At 42.0% G+C, this 20,680-nt stretch overlaps 2 protein-coding genes across 2 annotated transcripts in view; one reads left to right on the forward strand and one right to left on the reverse strand.

Moving 5' to 3' along the window:
• Positions 1-802: 802 nt before the first annotated feature.
• On the reverse strand, positions 803-3,749 carry LOC121544412 (radical S-adenosyl methionine domain-containing protein 2). Its single transcript, XM_041854349.2, has 6 exons — positions 3,347-3,749; positions 3,037-3,198; positions 2,342-2,571; positions 2,063-2,212; positions 1,705-1,737; positions 803-1,400 (listed from the first exon to the last, which is right to left on the reverse strand). The coding sequence occupies exons 1-6, from the start codon at positions 3,630-3,632 to the stop codon at positions 1,236-1,238; spliced, it is 1,026 nt and encodes a 341-aa protein (XP_041710283.1). The 5' UTR covers positions 3,633-3,749; the 3' UTR covers positions 803-1,235.
• Positions 3,750-4,291: 542 nt separating this feature from the next.
• cmpk2 (cytidine monophosphate (UMP-CMP) kinase 2, mitochondrial) overlaps positions 4,292-20,680 on the forward strand; it is a 29,665-nt gene continuing 13,276 nt past the window's right edge. The window contains exons 1-3 of the mRNA XM_041855489.2: positions 4,292-5,039; positions 16,101-16,215; positions 16,453-16,654. Coding sequence (XP_041711423.1) covers positions 4,452-5,039; positions 16,101-16,215; positions 16,453-16,654 — 905 coding nt within the window. The 5' untranslated portion in view covers positions 4,292-4,451. The remainder of the gene's footprint in view (positions 5,040-16,100; positions 16,216-16,452; positions 16,655-20,680) is intronic.

The following is a 20,680-nucleotide window of genomic DNA, read 5'->3' on the forward strand; positions in this document are numbered from 1 at the left end:
TGGGAGGCCCCGGTGCACAACTGAGCAAGAGGACAAATACATTAGAGTGTCTAGTTTGAGAAACAGACGCCTCACAGGTCCTCAACTGGCAGCTTCATTAAATAGTACCCGCAAAACACCAGTCTCAACGTCAACAGTGAAGAGGCGACTCCGGGTTGCTGACCTTCTATGCAGTTTGCCCCACAGGCAAATACATTGATCAGCATAACACTAGCAAGGAAGGAAATATCTAATGTTTTAGAACAGAAAGAACAGCATGAAGAAAGGAAAACAAGGAAAGAAAATGAATCTTTACTTGATGCATTTATTCAGCTTCAGTACCAACAGATGTAGGCCTTTAGGTCTGCTTGATATGAGGTTTTATCAGGGGACTGACTATTGTCCCATTGAGAATCTCCTGATCTGATTTGACAAAGATCAAGACATGATTACAACATAGTGTAGGAAACAGAGACATGATGTCAGTCCCAAGGGAACCTCTCCTCATAGTGCTCCAGTGAGCAATCCTTTCAGGGGTGGGGATTTGAGTTATCCTAATACACATTTACTGGATGTTTAGGCTACAGTAGGACTACCACATTAACAGCAAACTGAAATGGATGGAGAACACCAGCATCTTAACTTTAAGCTACAGTAGTCACCACTTAAAATTGGAATGGTTGTATGGCAACAAACGTGATCCAGATACTGAATAAATGTGCTTACTGTAAATTGATTGTGATTAACAAACATCATTCTTTATCATGCAATGTCATAATTTGTATTTATTTGAGATACATTACAAACAGAGAGAGATGTAACACACTGTAAATCGTAATAACTGTATTCATAAATTCCTTACATTTCACTCAAAGTGCTAAACTCCAAATGCTACATGAAAGTGCAAATCAGCCTCTTGGTTGGTGAATAGAAAATGTAAACTAATTTGGATAACAGGGCATATAAGGAAACAAACAAAACTGGGCACACAAAAAGCAAGTTATTATTATGCTCTGAGATAGTGAGAGGTTAAATAGTTGTCCCTGTAGAGTAGATGTGCGGTGTGATTTTACAAGTAATTAAAGGTACACAAACGCCTCAAGGTATAGCAGTAAAAGATTCCAACATCACTTTTTGAATATCATATAAATATTTAAGTGTAAAGTGCAGTTATGAAGGCGGAAACTTTTTTTTAAAAATAGAAAAACACAAAAATACATTTAGGAGTGTAGCAATAACTGATTATAATGTGTGGATCACCACTCTAGCCGCATGTCAGCTTTGCTCCACACATATTTCCCTCCTCTCTTTAGGAACATCTTCTCATCAAAGCCACTGAACTGAATGGCCTCTTCCACGCCAACATCAAGGATGGACTTGGATGGATCTTTCCTCCCCTCTCTGCAATCCAGGAAACGCATCTAAAAAAGCATATAAAAACGTCAAATTCATAAGCATTTAGAACATGTAGAATAATTTATAAAGTATTTTATAAGCATTTATAAAGGCTTAATCATGAAAGTTATTATAAAGTGCTACCAACGGGTCATAGAAGAGCCTCTTGACAATCTAGTCCATTATCAAAATATCACTGCTATGAAACTTCATATCTAATACTAATAAATATAAAATATCTGCAAATCATCATCTCATTTCACCCTTCTCAAAGCCTGTGAATGTAGAGTGAGTATCATGTAAAATAACATATTGATAAAAAGGACTTACATATTCATCCAGGATGAGGTAGGAATCTCTCATCTGACAAGATAAGACAACAAGGAAACATGTTAATGTCACAACTATTTTGTATTACAATATTGTCAACAGAGGGTTCTACATGCAACCCAAAAGAAGGTTCTACCTGGAACCAAAAACTGTTCTACCTGGAACCAAAAAAGGTTATCCTATGGGGACAGCAGAAGAACCCTTTTGGAACCCTTTTTTCTAATAGTGTACTTTGAACCTTAATAGCATTCAGAAACAACTTAAATGGACTAGTAGTTGTTGAACCATCATAATATCAATAACTGACAACACAAAAGTATAATATTGTGTTGTCTTCGTCTTTAGTCCAGTCCCATACCTTTTGATTGGACTCTGGTACCAGGCAGCCGATGCTGCTGTGCCTATCCAGGAAGTCCTGAAACTGCTGGTCGCTGATGACAAACCTCTCTGCCTCCCTCAGACTGTTCTCCCCAGCGTTCTCGCCATCGATCAGCAGACACTGGAACACCTATACAGCACACACAGTGAAGTCAAGGCCATACAACTCACTTACTACTATCTATGGTATGAGAAGACACCTCTATTTACAGATACAGTATTACTGGTGAGTAATGTTAATGCACTGGAACACCCTAACCTTCCAGCGTACAGGGTTGAGTCCGGTGATTTTTTCTCTCATGTCTTCATCCACATTGAAGGTGTTGATCACAGAGTTTACTTTGAACGCCACTTTGTACTTCTGGCACCACTCCCGGACCTTGAAGAGGTTGTCCAGGTGGCTCTTCCTGCCCTGGGCTCTGCCAATAGTGTGGTTGGTGTCCTCATCAAAGCTGTCACAGGAAATGGCCAGAATGTCCAGGTATTTGCCTGTGAGGACAAGGAGAGTTTTGATAATAAAACTGACATAATCTCAAATAATTGTATTTTGAAACACCAATGAATTCTAAATGTATTCATATCCAGACATACATGTGATAGTTCCGATTTTTTGAGGTAAAAATATAAACTAGTCGTTTTTAAAAACAATTTGATGATCAACGTATGCCTTTTATGATGAGTCCTACATTTTTTATGGAGTCAACTGCGAGGCATTTCAAATAAAAAATGTGAAATGCTTCTCTGAGTTTTCATTTTGTGACCTCACATCAAAACTAACCCGGTGCTGACATCTAGTGTCAATAAAATGAACTTTGTTTCCTGACCGCATGAGAATAATGAGGATTGTTTATTTATTATGGGTGATCTCTGATATAATGACGATCACCGGGGTAACGTTGGTCGGCCTTAAAATATTTTCTTTTAACACAGAACCTAAAATGAAAACCATCTTACCATATGTGTGGAACCACTTCTCTCTAATCATGCTGCCATTGCTGACAATACTGACACTTGGAAGCTGGAGGTCGTGTTTGCAGTATTGGACTAATTTCCCCAAGAAATCACCTCTGTCGTGTATGAAAGGCTCTCCGCCAGAAAAGTTAATTTTTTCCAGTCCTGCAAAAATAATGAAATTCTGAATTCTAAACTCTGAATAAAATATTACATTAGAAACAAATAGGCTTTAATACTAATGTAATAGCATATAATGTGAATTTAAATAGGGATTTGAAATAGCATAAATATCATCTTTGGCCAAATTTACCTGATTCCTTCAGAAGCTGTAAACCTCTCTTTGCTTCCTCAATGGGTAGGACAAAAGACGTTTTTGCAGTGTGGAAACAAAAACCGCACTTATAATTGCACTGTCGGGTAAAATGATAATTGACACTTCTTGGAGTTGCCGCAGCTTGAGATACTGTCTTTTGCACCACCTTGATTGTAGCTGGATTTACTTTTCCTGTAGATGATAACTGTGACGTGCCACGGATCCATGCCAGTACAGTTGCAAATATGCACTCGAGGTAATTTATGCCGAGCTGTAGGAACATCTTCACAAACACGACTTGAGTAGAGAGCAATATTACTAGTCTTCACCTGTCCTGTCCTGTTGAAACTTCTGATGCCAGGCTAACTTGACTCCGCAATAAATAAAGCGGCTCCAGGCGTTATAAATGTATCATCAAAACGTCATCATTTGAACACAAGGAAACCGAACATTCCAAAGTTGAATAGACCTCCCACAGGCCAAAAACGGGTTGAATCAACGTTGTTTCCACGTCATTTCAACCAAATAATTAAATGTGATGATGTTGAATCAACGTGGATAACTGATTGGAATTGCAAAAAGTAATCCAGGAAATGTATTTTTGGTTGTCGATTTCACATTGAATTCATGTTTGTTGACAACTCAACCAAATGTAGGCTAAATAAAAACTAGACGTTGACTATGAGTGGTGGTGCAATTAGGCTCAAATGGACATTACTGCAGCGCTCTAAAATCTTGAAAATAAAATATAAACAAGCCTTTATTCAAATTCAGTCCTATTACATGCCTACATGCGTACGTGCTTATTATAAAAAGCCTGCGCTTTGAATAGGCTGTCATACCATAATAGCGCCAAGCAAATTAGCTGACTCATTAGGTGAGGCCATGGGACAGGATGTAACAGCCATATAATGATAGGCACATTGTATCTCAGACTGGCAGGTGCACATTGCATCACTTTCGTTTCTGGTATTATGGCTCAAGTTTCGGTTTGCTTGTCAAGCGCGCGGTAAGTTTCGTTTCTCCCTCAGTTTCCAAAATCAGGCGTGCACATGAGTTGTGATTCAGCTGAAAATGCATTTAGTTAGGGGTTTGACTCAAGATGGCAAGACGCATATTGTCGCGGTTTGGCCATTGGTCTTCTTATGTGTTTGCAGTGGAGTTCGATACGAAATCTGACCCCATCTACTTCGCCCTAGAAGGCAAGCATAGCGAGGGGCCACAAGTGTTCAGAAATGTCCTCGCTGATGAAAGATGCTACTCGCTCCATGTCTACAGCGATGACATAATTGAAAGAGCAAAGTTTTATGGAGGACTGAAAAACAAACTATCCAAAGAGTTACCTTCAGAATGTACGCTTTTGGAAATGTCCACATTTCAGCCTAATGTCAAAGATTCTGTCATCAAAGGATATTTTCTAAAAGACTCATCTAAGTCCTCAGCGACTGAACGAGTATTGGGCGAGTTGCTTCGCAATGACCCAGTCTATGTATGCTCCTACTTGTGCGGGGGAGAGGACAGACAGTGGTCGCAACACCTGTGGTCCAATACAGAAAACGGTTGGGTGGTGGGATCGGAGAAATACTGCGTGGTACCTGCTGAAAAGCCAAAGCATCATCCTTCAACTCTCAACATCATCAACGATGACGTGTTCTACAGTTTTGAGGATGCCTACAAAGTTCTACAACAGGTTTGAATAGTGACACCTTAATGTTTGAAATCAGTTGACACATGTTGCCTATGGAACGCAGTTTGGCTCTTTGCGTGTCAAAAAAGATACACATCAAATAAGCTTTTAATTTTACACGTCAAATAATGCAATTATATTATAGAATGTTGTGTGCTGAATTTGCATGTGCAAGCCAAGCACCACCACTAAGATCAGTAGCACTGTCAAAGCTGTACAAATAAGTCTGCAAACAAGCACACACCGGCCACCAACAATGTGTTTACAATAGCGTGTTGGTAATAATGCATTATTTGTTCGACCGAATGGGAAAACGTCTGTGTGAGCATTTGAAATAAGATCAGGATCAAACGAGCAGGGTCAAAAATGTTTGCAAATATCTTTGATACAGGTGTTATTAGCAACTTCTAGGGTAGCTAGCAAGCTTTAGCTTGGTAACGTTACCTAGCTAGGACCAATGCAACTAACGTTAGCCAGAAAACAATGACCAATAGAAACTGCAGTAATTTTCAATATTCTTAGCAATGATTTAGGAATCCATGTGAGTAAGTATTAGCTAGGTAGCCACTTGAACCTGAACTTCAGTTCATGAAAATAATTAGCTAGCCAGCTACTTAATAACCCTGTTGCCCAAAGCTAACGTTATAAGCAGCCAGTAATTTGGCTGGTGAGGCTTGACCTGACCGGGTTATGTGTTGTGAAAATAACCACAATAAGGATTAGACACAATAGTGGAATTTGCGGTTTGCCTTCAAAATAAAAGTCCCTATTTGAAAGTGACGCAGAAGGTTACAATTGGGGAAATCATGCAACATTTAGACTAGATAATGTTAAACAAGGTTGGAATGTGTAGCAATGAAATAGGCTATCAGTCTACTAATTGACACCCACAGAACACAACTGTGAAAAGTTTACGCAAATATTAGCATTGTAGCTCTTATCGCCAGACTGACTGTGTGAAATCACCTCCCCAGTCAGCCTATTGTGCGTATTGACATTCATATTGCACTGCACAGCCTTACAGTGCGACACAGTTGGCTTCAGTTGCTGGGATTGCTAGTCTCTGTCCAGTGATCCTGCCGACCAAGGACGGGTCTGAGGAGCTATTTGGCGTTGCAGCTAGCCTAGCTACTAGCTAGCAGCATATCAAGCTAACAGGGTTTTCTTGAGGGCTTGAACACAACCCGGTTAGCCATTGTGGCTGGGACTACGGATTGACCCGGGTTTGTGGCTGTCTAGATCCCTGCTGTTTGTTGTTTTCAATCTTCCCTGTGACCTGCCCTATCTGGAACTGCGAGGAGTAACAGCGTAACATACATTGCTAGCTACCATGACAAAGACCAAAGCCGGCGGGAGTACCGTTGTCGAGGACAGTGGTGTTTCTCTATCACACGTGAAGGATCTTTTAAACGATCAAAAATAGTTCTACAAGCAGTTGTTACAACAATAAGAAAATAGCTTCAAGTACTTTGTCCAAATACTGGTGGATTCGACTAATAAAAGAATGGACGACCTGACCAGAGAGGTCCAGGACCTAAAGAACAGTTTGCAGTTCTCCCAGGGTCAGCTCGATGAGTTGAAACAGGAGAACGGCAAGATTACAGCAATCTGTAAGTCATTGCGAGAGGACATCAGTTCTGTGTGTGAATCCATGATAACAATGACGGATAAATCAGACTATCTCGAGGGACAATCAAGGCGTAACAACATGGTTGTGGACGGAATTGCAGAATCTCCACATGAGACCTGGACGGAGTCTGAGGACAAAATGAGGGAAATTATCTCAGAGAAATTGAAGATGGACTACAGGAAGATTGAGGTGGAGCGCGCCCACTAGACTGGAAAACCCACCACCGGCCCAGGTGACAGGCCCAGGCCGATAGTGGTCAAGTTCCTGAGGTTCATGGACAAGGTACCTGTTCTGGAAAGAGCCAAGAACTTGAGAGGAATGTATATCTTTCTCAGCGAGGACTATCCTGAAGCTGTGCGCCAGAAGAGGAAAGAACTTATCCCAGCCATGAAAGCTGCCAGAGTGCGTGGGGACATTGCTTACATCCGCTATGACAGGCTCATTGTCCACCCTCCATCCCAGAAGCCTGGAAGGGATGAGAGAGCCAAGCCTATGGGTTTGTAGCTTCAACCCCGCAGCACAAACACACACACACACACACACACCAATTGATTAATGGACTGCTGAATATATACTTTTTTCTCTTGCTTTGTTTGCTCTTTTCAGTATTATGTCTATCGCTGAGAAGCTACTCAGGAAAGAGCTGAAAATAGCCCATATTAATATATGTAGCCTTAGAAATGAGTCAATAACTTGCTAATATTATATATTATATATTAGCCATTTCTGAGACTCACTTAGATAATTAATTTGATGATACAGCAGTAGCAATACAAAAATATAAAATCTATAGAAGAGACATAAATGCTTATGGGGGAGGTGTTGCTGACAATATATTCAGGGCCATATACCTGTAATGCTTAGAGAAGATCTAAAGCCTTTTATTTTGGGGTGTTGCTATAGGCCACCAAGTGCGAACATTCAGTATCTAAATAATATGTGTGAAATGCTTGATATTGTATGTGATGTAAACAGAGAGGTCTACTTTCTTGGGGACCTGAATATTGACTGGTTTTCATCAAGCTGTCCACTCAAGAGGAAGCTTCTTACTGTAACCAGTGCCTGTAATCTGGTTCAGGTTATTAATCAACCTACCAGGGTGTTTACAAATACTACAGGAACAAGATCATCCACATGTATTGATCACATTTTTACTAATACTGTAGAACTTTGTTCTAATGCTGTATCCGTACCCATTGGATGCAGTGATCACAATGTAGTGGCTATATCCAGGAAAGCCAAAGTTCCAATAGCTGGGCCTAAAATAGTGTATAAGAGATCATACAAAAGATTTTGCTGTGACTCATATGTGGATAATGTAAAAAAGATTTGTTGGTCTGATGTGATTAATAAGGAGCATCCAGACGCTGCACATGAATTTATGAAATTGCTTCTTTCAATTATTGATAAACATGCACCTGTTAGGAAACTGACTGTTAGAACTGTTAAGGCTCCATGGATTGATGAGGAATTGAAAAACTGTATGGTTGAAAGAGATGGGGCAAAAGGAGTGGCTAATAAGTCTGGGTGCACATCTGACTGGTTGACTTACTGCAAATTGAGAAATTATGTGACTAAACTCAACAAAAAGAAGAAGAAACTGTAGTATGAAGCCAAGATCAATGATATAAAGAATGATGGAAAAAAACTTTGGAGTACTTTAAATGAAATTATGGGCAGAAAGCCAAATTCAACTCCATCTTTCATCGAATCAGATGGCTTATTCATCACAAAACCATTTGATGTTGCCAGTTATTTTAATGATTACTTAATTGGCAATGTGGGCAAACTTAGGCAGGAAATGCCAACAATGAGCAGTGAGCCATCGTGTTCATGCATAAAAAAACAAATAATGAAAGAAAAGCATTGCAAGTTTGAATTTTATAAAGTTAGTGTGGGAGAGGTGGAAAAATTATTGTTATCGATCAATAATGACAAACCTGGCATTGACAACTTAGATGGAAAGCCACTGAGGATGGTAGCTGACTCTATAGCCACTCATATCTGTCATATCTTTAATCTGAGCCTAGAGGAATGTCTTTGTCAGGGAAGACAAAGTAATTCCACTACCCAAGAATGGTAAAGCGGCCTTTACTGGTTCTAACAGCAGACCTATAATCTTGCTGCCAGCTCTTAGCAAACTGTTGGAAAAAATTGTGTTTGACCAAATACAATGCTATTTCTCTGTAAACAAATTAACACCAGACTTTCAGCATGCTTATAGGGAAGGGCACTCAACATGTACTGCACTGACACAAATGACTGATGATTGGTTGAAAGAAATTGATAATAAGAAGATTGTGGGAGCTGCCTTTGATATTATTGACATTAGCCTGTTGTTGAAAAAACATATATGTTATGGCTTTTCAACCTCTGCCATATCGTGGATTCAGAGCTATCTATCTAATAGAACTCAAAGGGTTTTCTTTAATGGAAGCTTCTCTAACATGTAAAGTGTGGTGTACCACAGGGCAGCTCTCTAGGCCCTCTACTCTTTTCTATTTTTACCAATGACCTGCCACTGGCATTAAACAAAGCATGTGTGTCCATGTATGCTGATGATTCAACCATATACGCATCAGCAACCGCAGCTAATGAAGTCACTGAAACCCTTAACAAAGAGCTGCAGTCTGTTTTGGAATGGGGGGCCACTAATAAACTGGTCCTGAACATCTCTAAAACTAAGAGCATTTTATTTGGTACAAATCATTCCCTAAGTTCTAGACCTCAGCTGAATCTGGTAATGAATGGTGTGGCTGTTGAACAAGTTGAGGAGACTCAATTACTTGGCGTTACTTAGATTGTAAACTATCATGGTCAAAACATATAGATTCAATGGTTGTAAAGATGGGGAGAGGTCTGTCCGTAATAAAGAGACGCTCTGCTTTTTTGACACCACACTCCAAAAAGCAAGTTCTGCAGGCTCTAGTTTTGTCTAATCTTGATTATTGTCCAGTCGTGTGGTCCAGTGCTGCAAGGAAAGACCTAGTTAAGCTGCAGCTGGCCCAGAACAGAGCGGCACGTCTTGCTCTTCATTGTAATCAGAGGGCTGATATGAATACTATCCATGCCAGTCTCTCTTGGCTAAGAGCTGAGGAGAGACTGACTGCACCACTTCTTCTTTTTATAAGAAACATGAATGTGTTGAAAATCCCAAATTGTTTGCATAGTCAACTTACACACACCTCTGACACACACACTTATCCCACCAGACATGCCACCAGGGGTCTTTTCACAGTCCCCAAATCCAGAACAAATTCAAGAAAGCGTGCAGTATTATATAGAGCCATTATTGCATGGAACCCCGTTCCATCTCATATTGCTCAAATAAACAGCAAACCTGGTTTAAAAAAACAGAGATAAAGCAACACCTCACGGCACAGCGCCTCTCCCCTATTTGACCTAGATAGTTTGTGTGTATGTATTGATATGTAGGCTACGTGTGCCTTTAAAAAAAATGTATGTAGTTCTGTCCTTGAGCTGTTCTTGTCTATTAATGTTCTGTATTATGTCATGTTTTGTGTGGACCCCAGGAAGAGTAGCTGCTGCTTTTGCAAAACATCCAGGTTATATTGTTTTTCCTCTGGAATAGTGTTCAATACACATACAGTGGGGAGAACATGTATTTGATACACTGCCGATTTTGCAGGTTTTCCTACTTACAAAGCATGTAGAGGTCTGTAATTTTTATCATAGGTACACTTCAACTGTGCGAGACGGAATCTAAAACAGAAATCCAGAAAATCACATTGTATGATTTTTAAGTAATTAATTTGCATTTTATTGCATGACATAAGTATTTGATCACCTACCAACCAGTAAGAATTCCGGCTCTCACAGACCTGTTAGTTTTTCTTTAAGAAGCCCTCCTGTTCTCCACTCATTACCTGTATTAACTGCACCTGTTTGAACTTGTTACCTGTATAAAAGACACCTGTCCACAAACTCAATCAAACAGACTCCAACCTCTCCACAATGGCCAAGACCAGAGAGCTGTGTAAGGACATCAGGGATAAAATTGTAGACCTGCACAAGGCTGGGATGGGCTACAGGACAATAGGCAAGCAGCTTGGTGAGAAGGCAACAACTGTTGGCGCAATTATTAGAAAATGGAAGAAGTTCAAGATGACGGTCAATCACCCTCGGTCTGGGGCTCCATGCAAGATCTCACCTCGTGGGGCATCAATGATCATGAGGAAGGTGAGGGATCAGCCCAGAACTACACGGCAGGACCTGGTCAATGACCTGAAGAGAGCTGGGACCACAGTTTCAAAGAAAACCATTAGTAACACACTATGCCGTCATGGATTAAAATCCTGCAGCGCACGCAAGGTCCCCCTGCTCAAGCCAGTGCATGTCCAGGCCCGTCTGAAGTTTGCCAATGACCATCTGGATGATCCAGAGGAGGAATGGGAGAAGGTCATGTGGTCTGATGAGACAAAAATATAGCTTTTTGGTCTAAACTCCACTTGCCGTGTTTGGAGGAAGAAGAAGGATGAGTACAACACCATCCCAACCGTGAAGCATGGAGGTGGAAACATCATTCTTTGGGGATGCTTTTCTGCAAAGGGGACAGGACGACTGCACCGTATTGAGGGGAGGATGGATGGGGCTATGTTTCGCGAGATCTTGGCCAACAACCTCCTTCCCTCAGTAAGAGCATTGAAGATGGGTCGTGGCTGGGTCTTCCAGCATGACAACGACCCGAAACACACAGCCAGGGCAACTAAGGAGTGGCTCCGTAAGAAGCATCTCAAGGTCCTGGAGTGGCCTAGCCAGTCTCCAGACCTGAACCCAATAGAAAATCTTTGGAGGGAGCGGAAAGTCTGTATTGCCCAGCGACAGCCCCGAAACCTGAAGGATCTGGAGAAGGTCTGTATGGAGGAGTGGGCCAAAATCCCTGCTGCAGTGTGTGCAAACCTGGTCAAGACCTACAGGAAACGTATGATCTCTGTAATTGCAAACAAAGGTTTCTGTACCAAGTATTAAGTTGTGCTTTTCTGATGTATCAAATACTTATGTCATGCAATAAAATGCAAATGGTTTACTTAAAAATCATACAATGTGATTTTCTGGATTTTTGTTTTAGATTCCGTCTCTCACAGTTGAAGTGTACCTATGATAAAAATGACAGACCTCTACATGCTTTGTAAGTAGGAAAACCTGCAAAATCGGCAGTGTATCAAATACTTGTTCTCCCCACTGTAGTAGGGTGACTGGTACAATACATGTGGCTCAATTCACAGTGGTTTCAAAGTCCCGCAATAAGAGCTACGACGCTAATGTTCTCTGGGTGTCACTGAGTAGACTGATACCCCATGTCATTGATCCATAATCCATAGATAAGTCTATACAGTGAAATAAATATGCCCCCAATGCAATTCTAAAGTCTAATACATCCAGTGTGATTTCAACAGATTTTTGTCAAATTAACAAATTATTTTATTTTGTTGAATTTATATAACAACGATCCAACCTTGTTTAGCATGATCCATGGCATAATTCCACTATTTGTATTCATTTGCATCACTGTCAATTACATACTTTTATTTTGAGGGCTAACCGCAAATTCCACTATTGTGGCTAATCCTTATTGTGGCTAGCTTCACATAGGTGGGTTTGACCACCATTAATCAAATAAGAACAGTTTAATAAATTAGGGGTATTTTAGATGATGACACCTAGCTAAATAGTTAGCTAGCTAACTATAGCTATTGAAACAGATTGTCGTTTTGCTATGTTTTTGGGGAAGAACATTGTTTGCATCCATCAGCTAACGTTAGCTAGCTTTTTTTATGACCAGCACTGTCCAGAGCTTGGGGAAGGGCAGGTATGCGAGACAAAACTTTACCAGCATCATAGCATACGTATCGACGAGTCATTGTGAAATATGAAATATGAGTGATAGTGTAATCAATGTGTAATAACTACGTAAAAAATGTATGAACGTGTTAAATTGTTATGTGACGTGCAGTCATATTCAGGTCCTGATTGGTCAACAAGCTTGTTTGACACGTCAAATAGTGTTATTTGACGTGTATCTTTTTTGACATGCAAAGACCCAAACGGCGTTCCATAGTTGCCGTGTATTTGTGGAGTTGTCATTATGTGCTAGCCAGTTTGTAATTGATAAACGGCGAAAATATTGCGACAGTATTGGAGGATTTGGCTATACCGACATCTATGGATATCATAACTGTGTCTGTCAAACAGGTAGGCCTACCACTTATTTTTTTGAATAGGAAGAAATAGGCTCCAATTATATATGTAATTCTATGATTAGGCCCATAAATTTTTTTGTCACATAAATAAATGTCACATATAGGAGGTCCCTTACCGGGCAGAAGGGAATTTTACTTTAACCCCTGCGTTGGAGAGTTACAATGTTGCAATCACTATGCAGCCAACTGCCTATAGTAGCAAACCGAGTTTCTTACTAATAATATGTCACCTGTTATCACACATGGCACGACCCCACAATTGTTACAATTACAATAAAAATAACACTTTTATTTAACATATAATTTTATATTCCTGTACAACTGTAAAAAGAGTGAGATCATTTGAGCTTTGGAAAGAAGTACTTTCATAAATGCATGGCGGGCCTCGTTTCGCTGGAGCAGTGTAAAATAAGCTTTATGTCAATGACCCAGCCTTAACTAATTTAATTTATTTACATATCGAATTTGATTGTCCAACATCAGTTTCAGCATTTCTTTATTTCGTGGCCCGCCTAGAGTGGCCTCTTTCCTCTGCTGTGGTGCTGCATTACTGCATTGCAGTCAGTGATGTTTTCTCTCGGTAGCTGTCCATGGTCCTGAAATCAAATCATTTGAGAGAGAGAGAGCGAGAGAGAGAGAGAGAGAGAGAGATTAGGATGTAGTCTATTTAAATCTGAAAAATACAAAGTAACAGGTGATAAATAATTGAGTAATCTTACAAATTACTTGGTGATAGAATTTATGCGAGTGTATGATCAACGCTTACCTTTTATTCAAAGACAAGTTGACTCGCCTGTCCTTCCTGGCAGCAAAAGCATGCACTGCTTCTTGGAGGTTGATTTTGTAAGACAACTCGTGCTCAATTGATATGGTGGTGAGTCTCTCATGATTTATAGTAGAGCGCAGGTAGTTTTTTATGAGTTTGAGCTTGGAGAATGTGCGCTCTCCACTTGCCACTGTCACGGGGAGTGTGAGAAGAACTCTCAGGGCAACAAAGGCATTGGGATACAAGGAGACCCGTGAAATATTACATTTACAAAAGTATTCAGACCCTTTACTCAGTACTTTTTTAAGCACCTTAGGCAGCGATTACAGCCTTGAGTCTTCTTGGGTATGACACTACAAGCTTGGCACACCTGTATTTGTGGAGTTTCTCCCATTCTTCTCTGCACAGCTATTTTCAGGTCTCTCCAGAGATTACATTTACATTTTAGTCATTTAGCAGACGCTCTTATCCAGAGCGACTTACAGGAGCAATTAGGGTTAAGTGCCTTGCTTAAGGGCACATCGACAGATTTTTCACCTAGTCGGCTCAGGGATTAGAACCAGCGACCTTTCGGTTACTGGCACAACGCTCTTACCCACTAAGCTACCTGCCGCCTTTTCGATCGGGTTCAAGTCCGGGCTCTGGCTGGGCCAGTCTCCCAGTCCCTGATGCTGAAAAACATCCCCACAGCATGATGCTGCCACCACCATGCTTCACCGTAAGGATGGTGCCAGGTTTCCTCCAGACGTGATGCTTGGCATTCAGGCCAAAGAGTTCAATCTTGGTTTCATCAGACCAGAGAATCTTGTTTCTCATGGTCTAAGAGTCTTTAGGTGCCTTTTGGCAAACTCCAAGTGGGCTGTCATGTGCCTTTTACTGAGGAGTGGCTTCCGTCTGCCCAGTCTACCATTAAGGCCTGATCGGTGGAGTGCTGCACAGATGGTTGTTCATCTGGAAGATTATCCCATCTCCACAGAGGAACTCTGGAGCTCCTTCAGAGTGACTATCAGGTTCTTGGTCACCTCCCTGACCAAGGCCCTTCTCCCCCGATTGCTCAGTTTGGCTGGGCGGCGAGCTCTAGGAAGAGTCTTGGTGGTTCCAAACTTCTTCCATTTAATAATGATGGAGGCCACTGTGTTCTTGGGGACTTTCAATGCTGCAGACATGTTTTGGTGTCCTTCCCCAGCTCTGTGCCTCGACACAATTCTGTCTCGGAGCTCTACGGACAATTCGTTCGACCTCATGGCTTGGTTTTTGCTCTGACATGCACTGTCAACTGAGGGACCTTTATATAGACAGGTGTGTGCCTTTCCAAATCATGTTCAATCAATTGAATTTACCACAGGTGGACTCCAATCAAGTCGTAGAAACATCTCAAGGATGATCAATGAAAACAGGATGTACCTGAGCTCAATTTCGAATCTCATAGCAAAGGGTCTGAATACTTATGTAAGTAAGGTATTTCTGTTTGTATTTTTTATAAATTTGCAAAAATGTCAGAAATCTGTTTTCGCTTTGTCCTTATGGGGTATTGTGTGTAAATTGAGGAGGAAAAATATGTATTTAATCCATTTTAGAATAAGGCTGTAACGTAACAAAATGTGGAAAAAGTCAAGGGGTCTGAATACTTTCCAAATGCACTGTATTACACTAGATCTGTATTTGGGGAGTTTCTCCCATTCTTCTCTGCAGATCCTCTCAAGCTCTGTTGGGTTGGATGGGGAACATCGCTGCACAGCTTTTTTCAGGTCTCTCCAGAGATGTTTGGTCGGCCAGGCTAATGTTGCTAACTAGCTAACCATGAGCTAGATAGCTAGATAACAGGCTTTTTCAATTTAAAACTTGCCCAAGACAGTTCACAGAATGGTCAATTTAAACAACTTTAGCCAATTTATTCATTACTAAATTTAGCTAACATTAGATAGTTAATCCAGAGATTCTTACCTTTGTCTCGATTCAGCAGTCTCGCCCAGATCATCATGGCCCTGGTGAGTGACGTGAAGCTTGAGACAGGCATTTGTATTTCTGTATGATAGCCACATTAGTAGCTAATTAGCATTTCATTATTGGGGGGTAAATACAGGCGAATATATTGATAAATGTCACCTTGTCCGAGAGGGATTTACACGGTTATCAAAATGTCACGCCAGGGTAAGCCTACACGAAACACAGCCCTTATTTGAAGTGTTTCTAAAATCCACAATGGATTAAATGTTGGAACCCAAAAAAATTATTGGAACCATTTACGTGTTTGACCGCTAGGTTTTATGGGTATTATGACTCATACTGTAGTAAACTATATAGGCCTAATATACTGTGTGCAGTCAGAGACAAAACAAAAACCTAGCAATGTCACACTCCAGTGGTGGACAAAGGAATAACATGATATTCAAACAGGGCAACTACAACGTTATCTCATCTCTATCTACTTTGCTCTTCATCTGTAGTGTGGTGACATCATCCCTGAGTCCAAGGCTGTGCTGGAGCTTGTGGACCAGCGACTGGAGTCTAAGGAGAAAACAGCCTTTCCTGTTATTGTCATAGAGGGATTGGATGCTACAGGTTAACACCATCACTACTTCACTATTGTCCTTGCCAATTCGATGTAGCCGACTGTATACGGCCAGGAGTTTTCCTTTCTGATCACGTCACATGGTCAGGAAAAACTTCTGCTCCTATTAATCACATCAGAATGCTGACACAGTAATCAGGTCATACAATACTGAATGCTCTTTCAGTCAGTTACAATGCTTTCAATTTTCTCTTCTGTAATTTCTCTCTATTCCCATTACTGCTCAGGTAAAACCACTCTGACTGAGTCCCTGACGGAGGCACTGGGGGCCACTCTCCTGAGGTCCCCTCCCCAGTGTCTGTCCCCATGGAGGGCCCGCTTCGACACTGAGCCCCCCCTCATCCGCAGGGCCTTCTATGCCCTTGGGAACTACCTGACAGCAGGACAGATAGGCCAGGAGGCCAGGAAAGCACCTGTCATTTTAGACAGGTAAGGGCAGCATGAAATAGCTTTGGTGTTGTAGCAAGTTTGATGAGTTGGGATATGTCACCCCTTCTGAATGTATGGCTGTGTCTGAAATCTGTCTTGCCTACTACTTACTAAAACTACATACTGTGTACTAACCATCAGTGGCAGTCGGTGCTGTTTAAGATGAGGGAGGACAATCATTTTTTTATGAGCATGGCCTTATTTCTAATTTATTACAGCATATTGGATGACTGTCATTCATATTCCATTCACCATTCACTAGCTCAATGTAACATTGATAGGTTTAGGCTATTACATGATACTTGAATTTTCCCTATACCCATCATGAGGTTGTTACAACCTAGCCTACGAATGAAAGTTCATAATGTAGGTGCACATGCCGAGAGACAAATTGAAGTAATCAAGGCGATATATCGAGATCACATCTTCCTCTCTGATAAGCGGTTTCAACTCGCTATTTGCATTTGAGGTTTCGGCCAACAGAATCGGTCATATGGAGACCAAAACACATTGAGACATTATTTTACTGTAATAGAGGAGAAGTTAACTTTTCTAACGATACCCTTTTTATGTCTCAACTACTGAAATTGTGCGCAGAACAGACACTACTAAAATGAGAGAATCAATGAACATTGATTCTGGAAAATGAATGCTCAGTTTGTCGCGCGCGGCATTGGGGTACCTCTAGCAGCATTTTAGCCACAGACTGTTTTACTAGCTGTCTGGTCTGTTTTATAAACGTGCAATTAGCATAAAACACAATTATATAAGGAATTGGCAACTCGTTCTCATTCTGAGAAATAAGGTAGGCCACTTGATTTCAACATCTGAAAATAGTGGACAGGCTAACATGCTTTTCAAACAGTTGGAGACATACAGAAGGATGTGTTCATAACAATTCAACTGTTCAACCTTGTTAGCTAGCAAATAGATCCAAGTTGGCTAAACTTGAAATATAAAGATTAACTATCTAATCACTAGCATGTGGACTTGAGAGATCGTTGATGAGACCTGTGTTCATTTTCTATAGCCTAATGCCTGCAACAAGAAGGTAGTGATTAGTAGTGAATGAACAGACTTGAAAGCCAGCTCAGTGATTATTGCAAGAAAAAGCTGGTTAAACTATTTTGATTAAATAATTCAATTATTAGTGGGTCTTATGGTTGTGGAAGGCTTATACACTACATGACCAAAAGTATGTGGACTCCTGCTCGTCGAACATCTCATTCCAAAATCATGGGCATTAATATGGAGTTGGTCCCCTCTTTGCTGCTATAACAGCCTCCACTCTTCTGGGAAGGCTTTCCACTAGATGTTGGAACATTGCTGCAGGGACTTACTTCCATTCAGCCACAAGAGCATTAGTGAGGTCGGACACTAATGTTGGGTGATTAGGCCTGCCTCGCAGTCGGCGTTCCAATTCATCCAAAAGGTGTCCGATGGGGTTGAGGTCAGAGCTCTGTGCAGGCCAGTCAAGTTCTTGGCATTGCACATGGTGATCTTAGGCTTGTGTACGGCTGCTCGGCCATGGAAACCCATTTCATGATGCTCCCGACAAACATTTATTGTGCTGATGTTGCTTCCAGAGGCAGTTTGGAACTCGGTAGTGAGTGTTGCAACCGAGGACAGACAAATTTTAAGCGCTAGCACTAGGCGGTCCCATTCTGTGAGCTTGTGTGGCCTACCACTTCGCGGCTGAGACGCTGTTGCTCCTAGACGTTTCCACTTCACAATAACAGCACTTACAGTTGACCGGGGCAGCTCTAGCAGGGCAGACATTTGACGAACTGACTTGTTGGAAAGGTGGCATCCTATGACGGTGCCATGTTGAAAGTTACTGAGCACTTCAGTAAGTCCATTCTACTGCCATTGTTTGTCTATGGAGATTGCATGGCTGTGTGCTCAATTTTATACACCTGTCAGCAACGGGTGTGGCTGAAATAGCCAAATCCACTAATTTAATGGGGTGTCCACATGCTTTTGTATACAGTTGAAGTCGGAAGTTTACATACACCTTAGCCAAATACATTTAAACTCAGTTTTTCCACAATTCCTGACATTTAATCCTAGTAAAAATTCCCTGTCTTAGGTCAGTTAGGATCACCACTTTATTTTAAGAATGTGAAATGTCAGAATAATAGTAGAGAGAATGATTTATTTCAGCTTTTATTTCTTTCATCACATTCCCAGTGGGTCAGAAGTTTACATACACAAAATTACTATTTGGTAGCATTGCCTTTAAATTGTTTAACTTGGGTCAAACGTTTCGCGTAGCCTTCCACAAGCTTCCCACAGTAAATTGGGTGAATTTTGGCCCATTCCTCCTGACAGAGCTGGTGTAACTGAGTCAGGTTTGTAGGCCTCCTTGCTCGCACACGCTTTTTCAGTTGTGTTCTATAGGGTTGAGGTCAGGGCTTTGTGATGGCCACTCCAATACCTTGACTTTGTTGTCCTTAAGCCATTTTGCCACAACTTTTAAAGTATGCTTGGGGTCTGTCCATTTGGAAGACCCATTTGCGACCAAGCTTTAACTTCCTGACTGATGTCTTGAGATGTTGCTTCAATATATCCACATAATTTTCCTTCCTAATGATGGCATCTATTTTGTGAAGTGCACCAGTCCCTCCTGCAGCAAAGCACCCCCACAGCATGATGCTGCCACCCCCGTGCTTCACGGTTGGGATGGTGATCTTTGGTTTGCAAGCATCCCCCTTTTTCCTCCAAACATAACGATGGTCATTATGGCCAAACAGTTCTATTTTTGTTTCATCAGACCAGAGGACATTTCTCCAAAAAGTACGATCTTCGTCCCCATGTGCAGTTGCAAACCGTAGTCTGTCTTTTTTATGGCGGTTTTGGAGCAGTGGCTTCTTCCTTGCTGAGCGGCCTTTCAGGTTTTGTCGATATTGTCACGAACAGAAGAGGACCCAAGAGCGCAAGTTCAAATTCAGAGTTCTTTATTCAAGGTTACAGGCGGGAAGAGGAGTCCCAGGGGTGTCAGGGGTCTTTCAGGGTCCTCCTGTGGGTACCTGTGCTCGGGGGTCACCAAATGTCCGGGGGTGTCCAGTCCAAGTGCTTAGTGTGTGTGTTCCCCAGTGATGGAGCGGCGTATCGGGCTGAGGGTGGTGAAACGTCTGGGCACGCTCATCTGGTGGTCGGAGACCTGGGGGAACACACACACACAACAGCAATATGAATGGCAGGCAGAAGTACAGATCAGGGCTGGGCAAATATCGTGGTGAGAGACAGAAGGCAGAAACGAGTTACCGGAGGGGCTGAAGATCGGAGAGTAGTCGAGGTCCAGAAGGCAGGTTGGGATAGACGGGGCAGTAGAACAAGGAGGCAGTCAAGAAAGGATCGGTATCACAAACAGGAGTCAGAGCGCAGACAGGCAGGTTACTGGTCCGGGTTTGAAGACGATCTGACAGGGCTTGGCTGAAAACCAGGGCTTGATATACTGGGAGAGGTAGTGGGGAAATGCAGTTCAGCTGGCAGAGTAATTAGAACAGAGTGAGGCAAGGTGAGGATGGTGAGTGGGAAATGCAGTGCAGCTGGCCAGGTAACAAGAGCAGAGCAGGGCAGGTGGAGCTAGTTAGGCTGAGTAGAGAGAGGGAGGTGAGCAGAGTGGAAGATAATTGAATGCAATTAATGTTGCTACCAGGGAGAGAGAGTGCTCATGACAGGACCCCCCCTCCAAGGGACGGCCCCAGAAGTCCCAAGAACAACATCATGCCGGGAGGGTGGAGGGGAGCAGGCGGCGGGTCAGAACTCCTCCGAGCGGTCCGAGTGAATCTCCTCATCCTCAGAAGGAGCTGGAGGGTCACGGTCGGGAGACAGGACAGGCACTGAGACAGGAGCAGGGCGGGCCGGACGGCTAGGAACCCCTCTTGGACGGCCCCTACGGATTGCAGGCTGATCAGGATGTAGTCGGTGGAAGTCAGTGATAAGGGTCCGGTCCACTATCCTCCTGGCCGGGATCCAGGTCCTCTCCTCTGGACCATATCCCTCCCAATCAACGAGGTACTG

Source organism: Coregonus clupeaformis, chromosome 29 (genome assembly GCF_020615455.1).
Source record: "Coregonus clupeaformis isolate EN_2021a chromosome 29, ASM2061545v1, whole genome shotgun sequence".
Classification (NCBI taxonomy): Eukaryota; Metazoa; Chordata; class Actinopteri; order Salmoniformes; family Salmonidae; genus Coregonus; species Coregonus clupeaformis.

Bases quoted from the DNA above. Each gene is read 5' to 3' on its own strand.
- LOC121544412 (XM_041854349.2), bottom strand. From the start codon at position 3,632: ATGTTCCTACAGCTCGGCATAAATTACCTCGAGTGCATATTTGCAACT. The intron at 2,572-3,036 runs GTAAGATGGTTT...TTGTCCTCACAG, and splicing joins GAAGTGGTTCCACACATATG to GCAAATACCTGGACATTCTG. The intron at 1,401-1,704 runs GTAAGTCCTTTT...ATGCTTTTTTAG, and splicing joins ACCTCATCCTGGATGAATAT to ATGCGTTTCCTGGATTGCAG.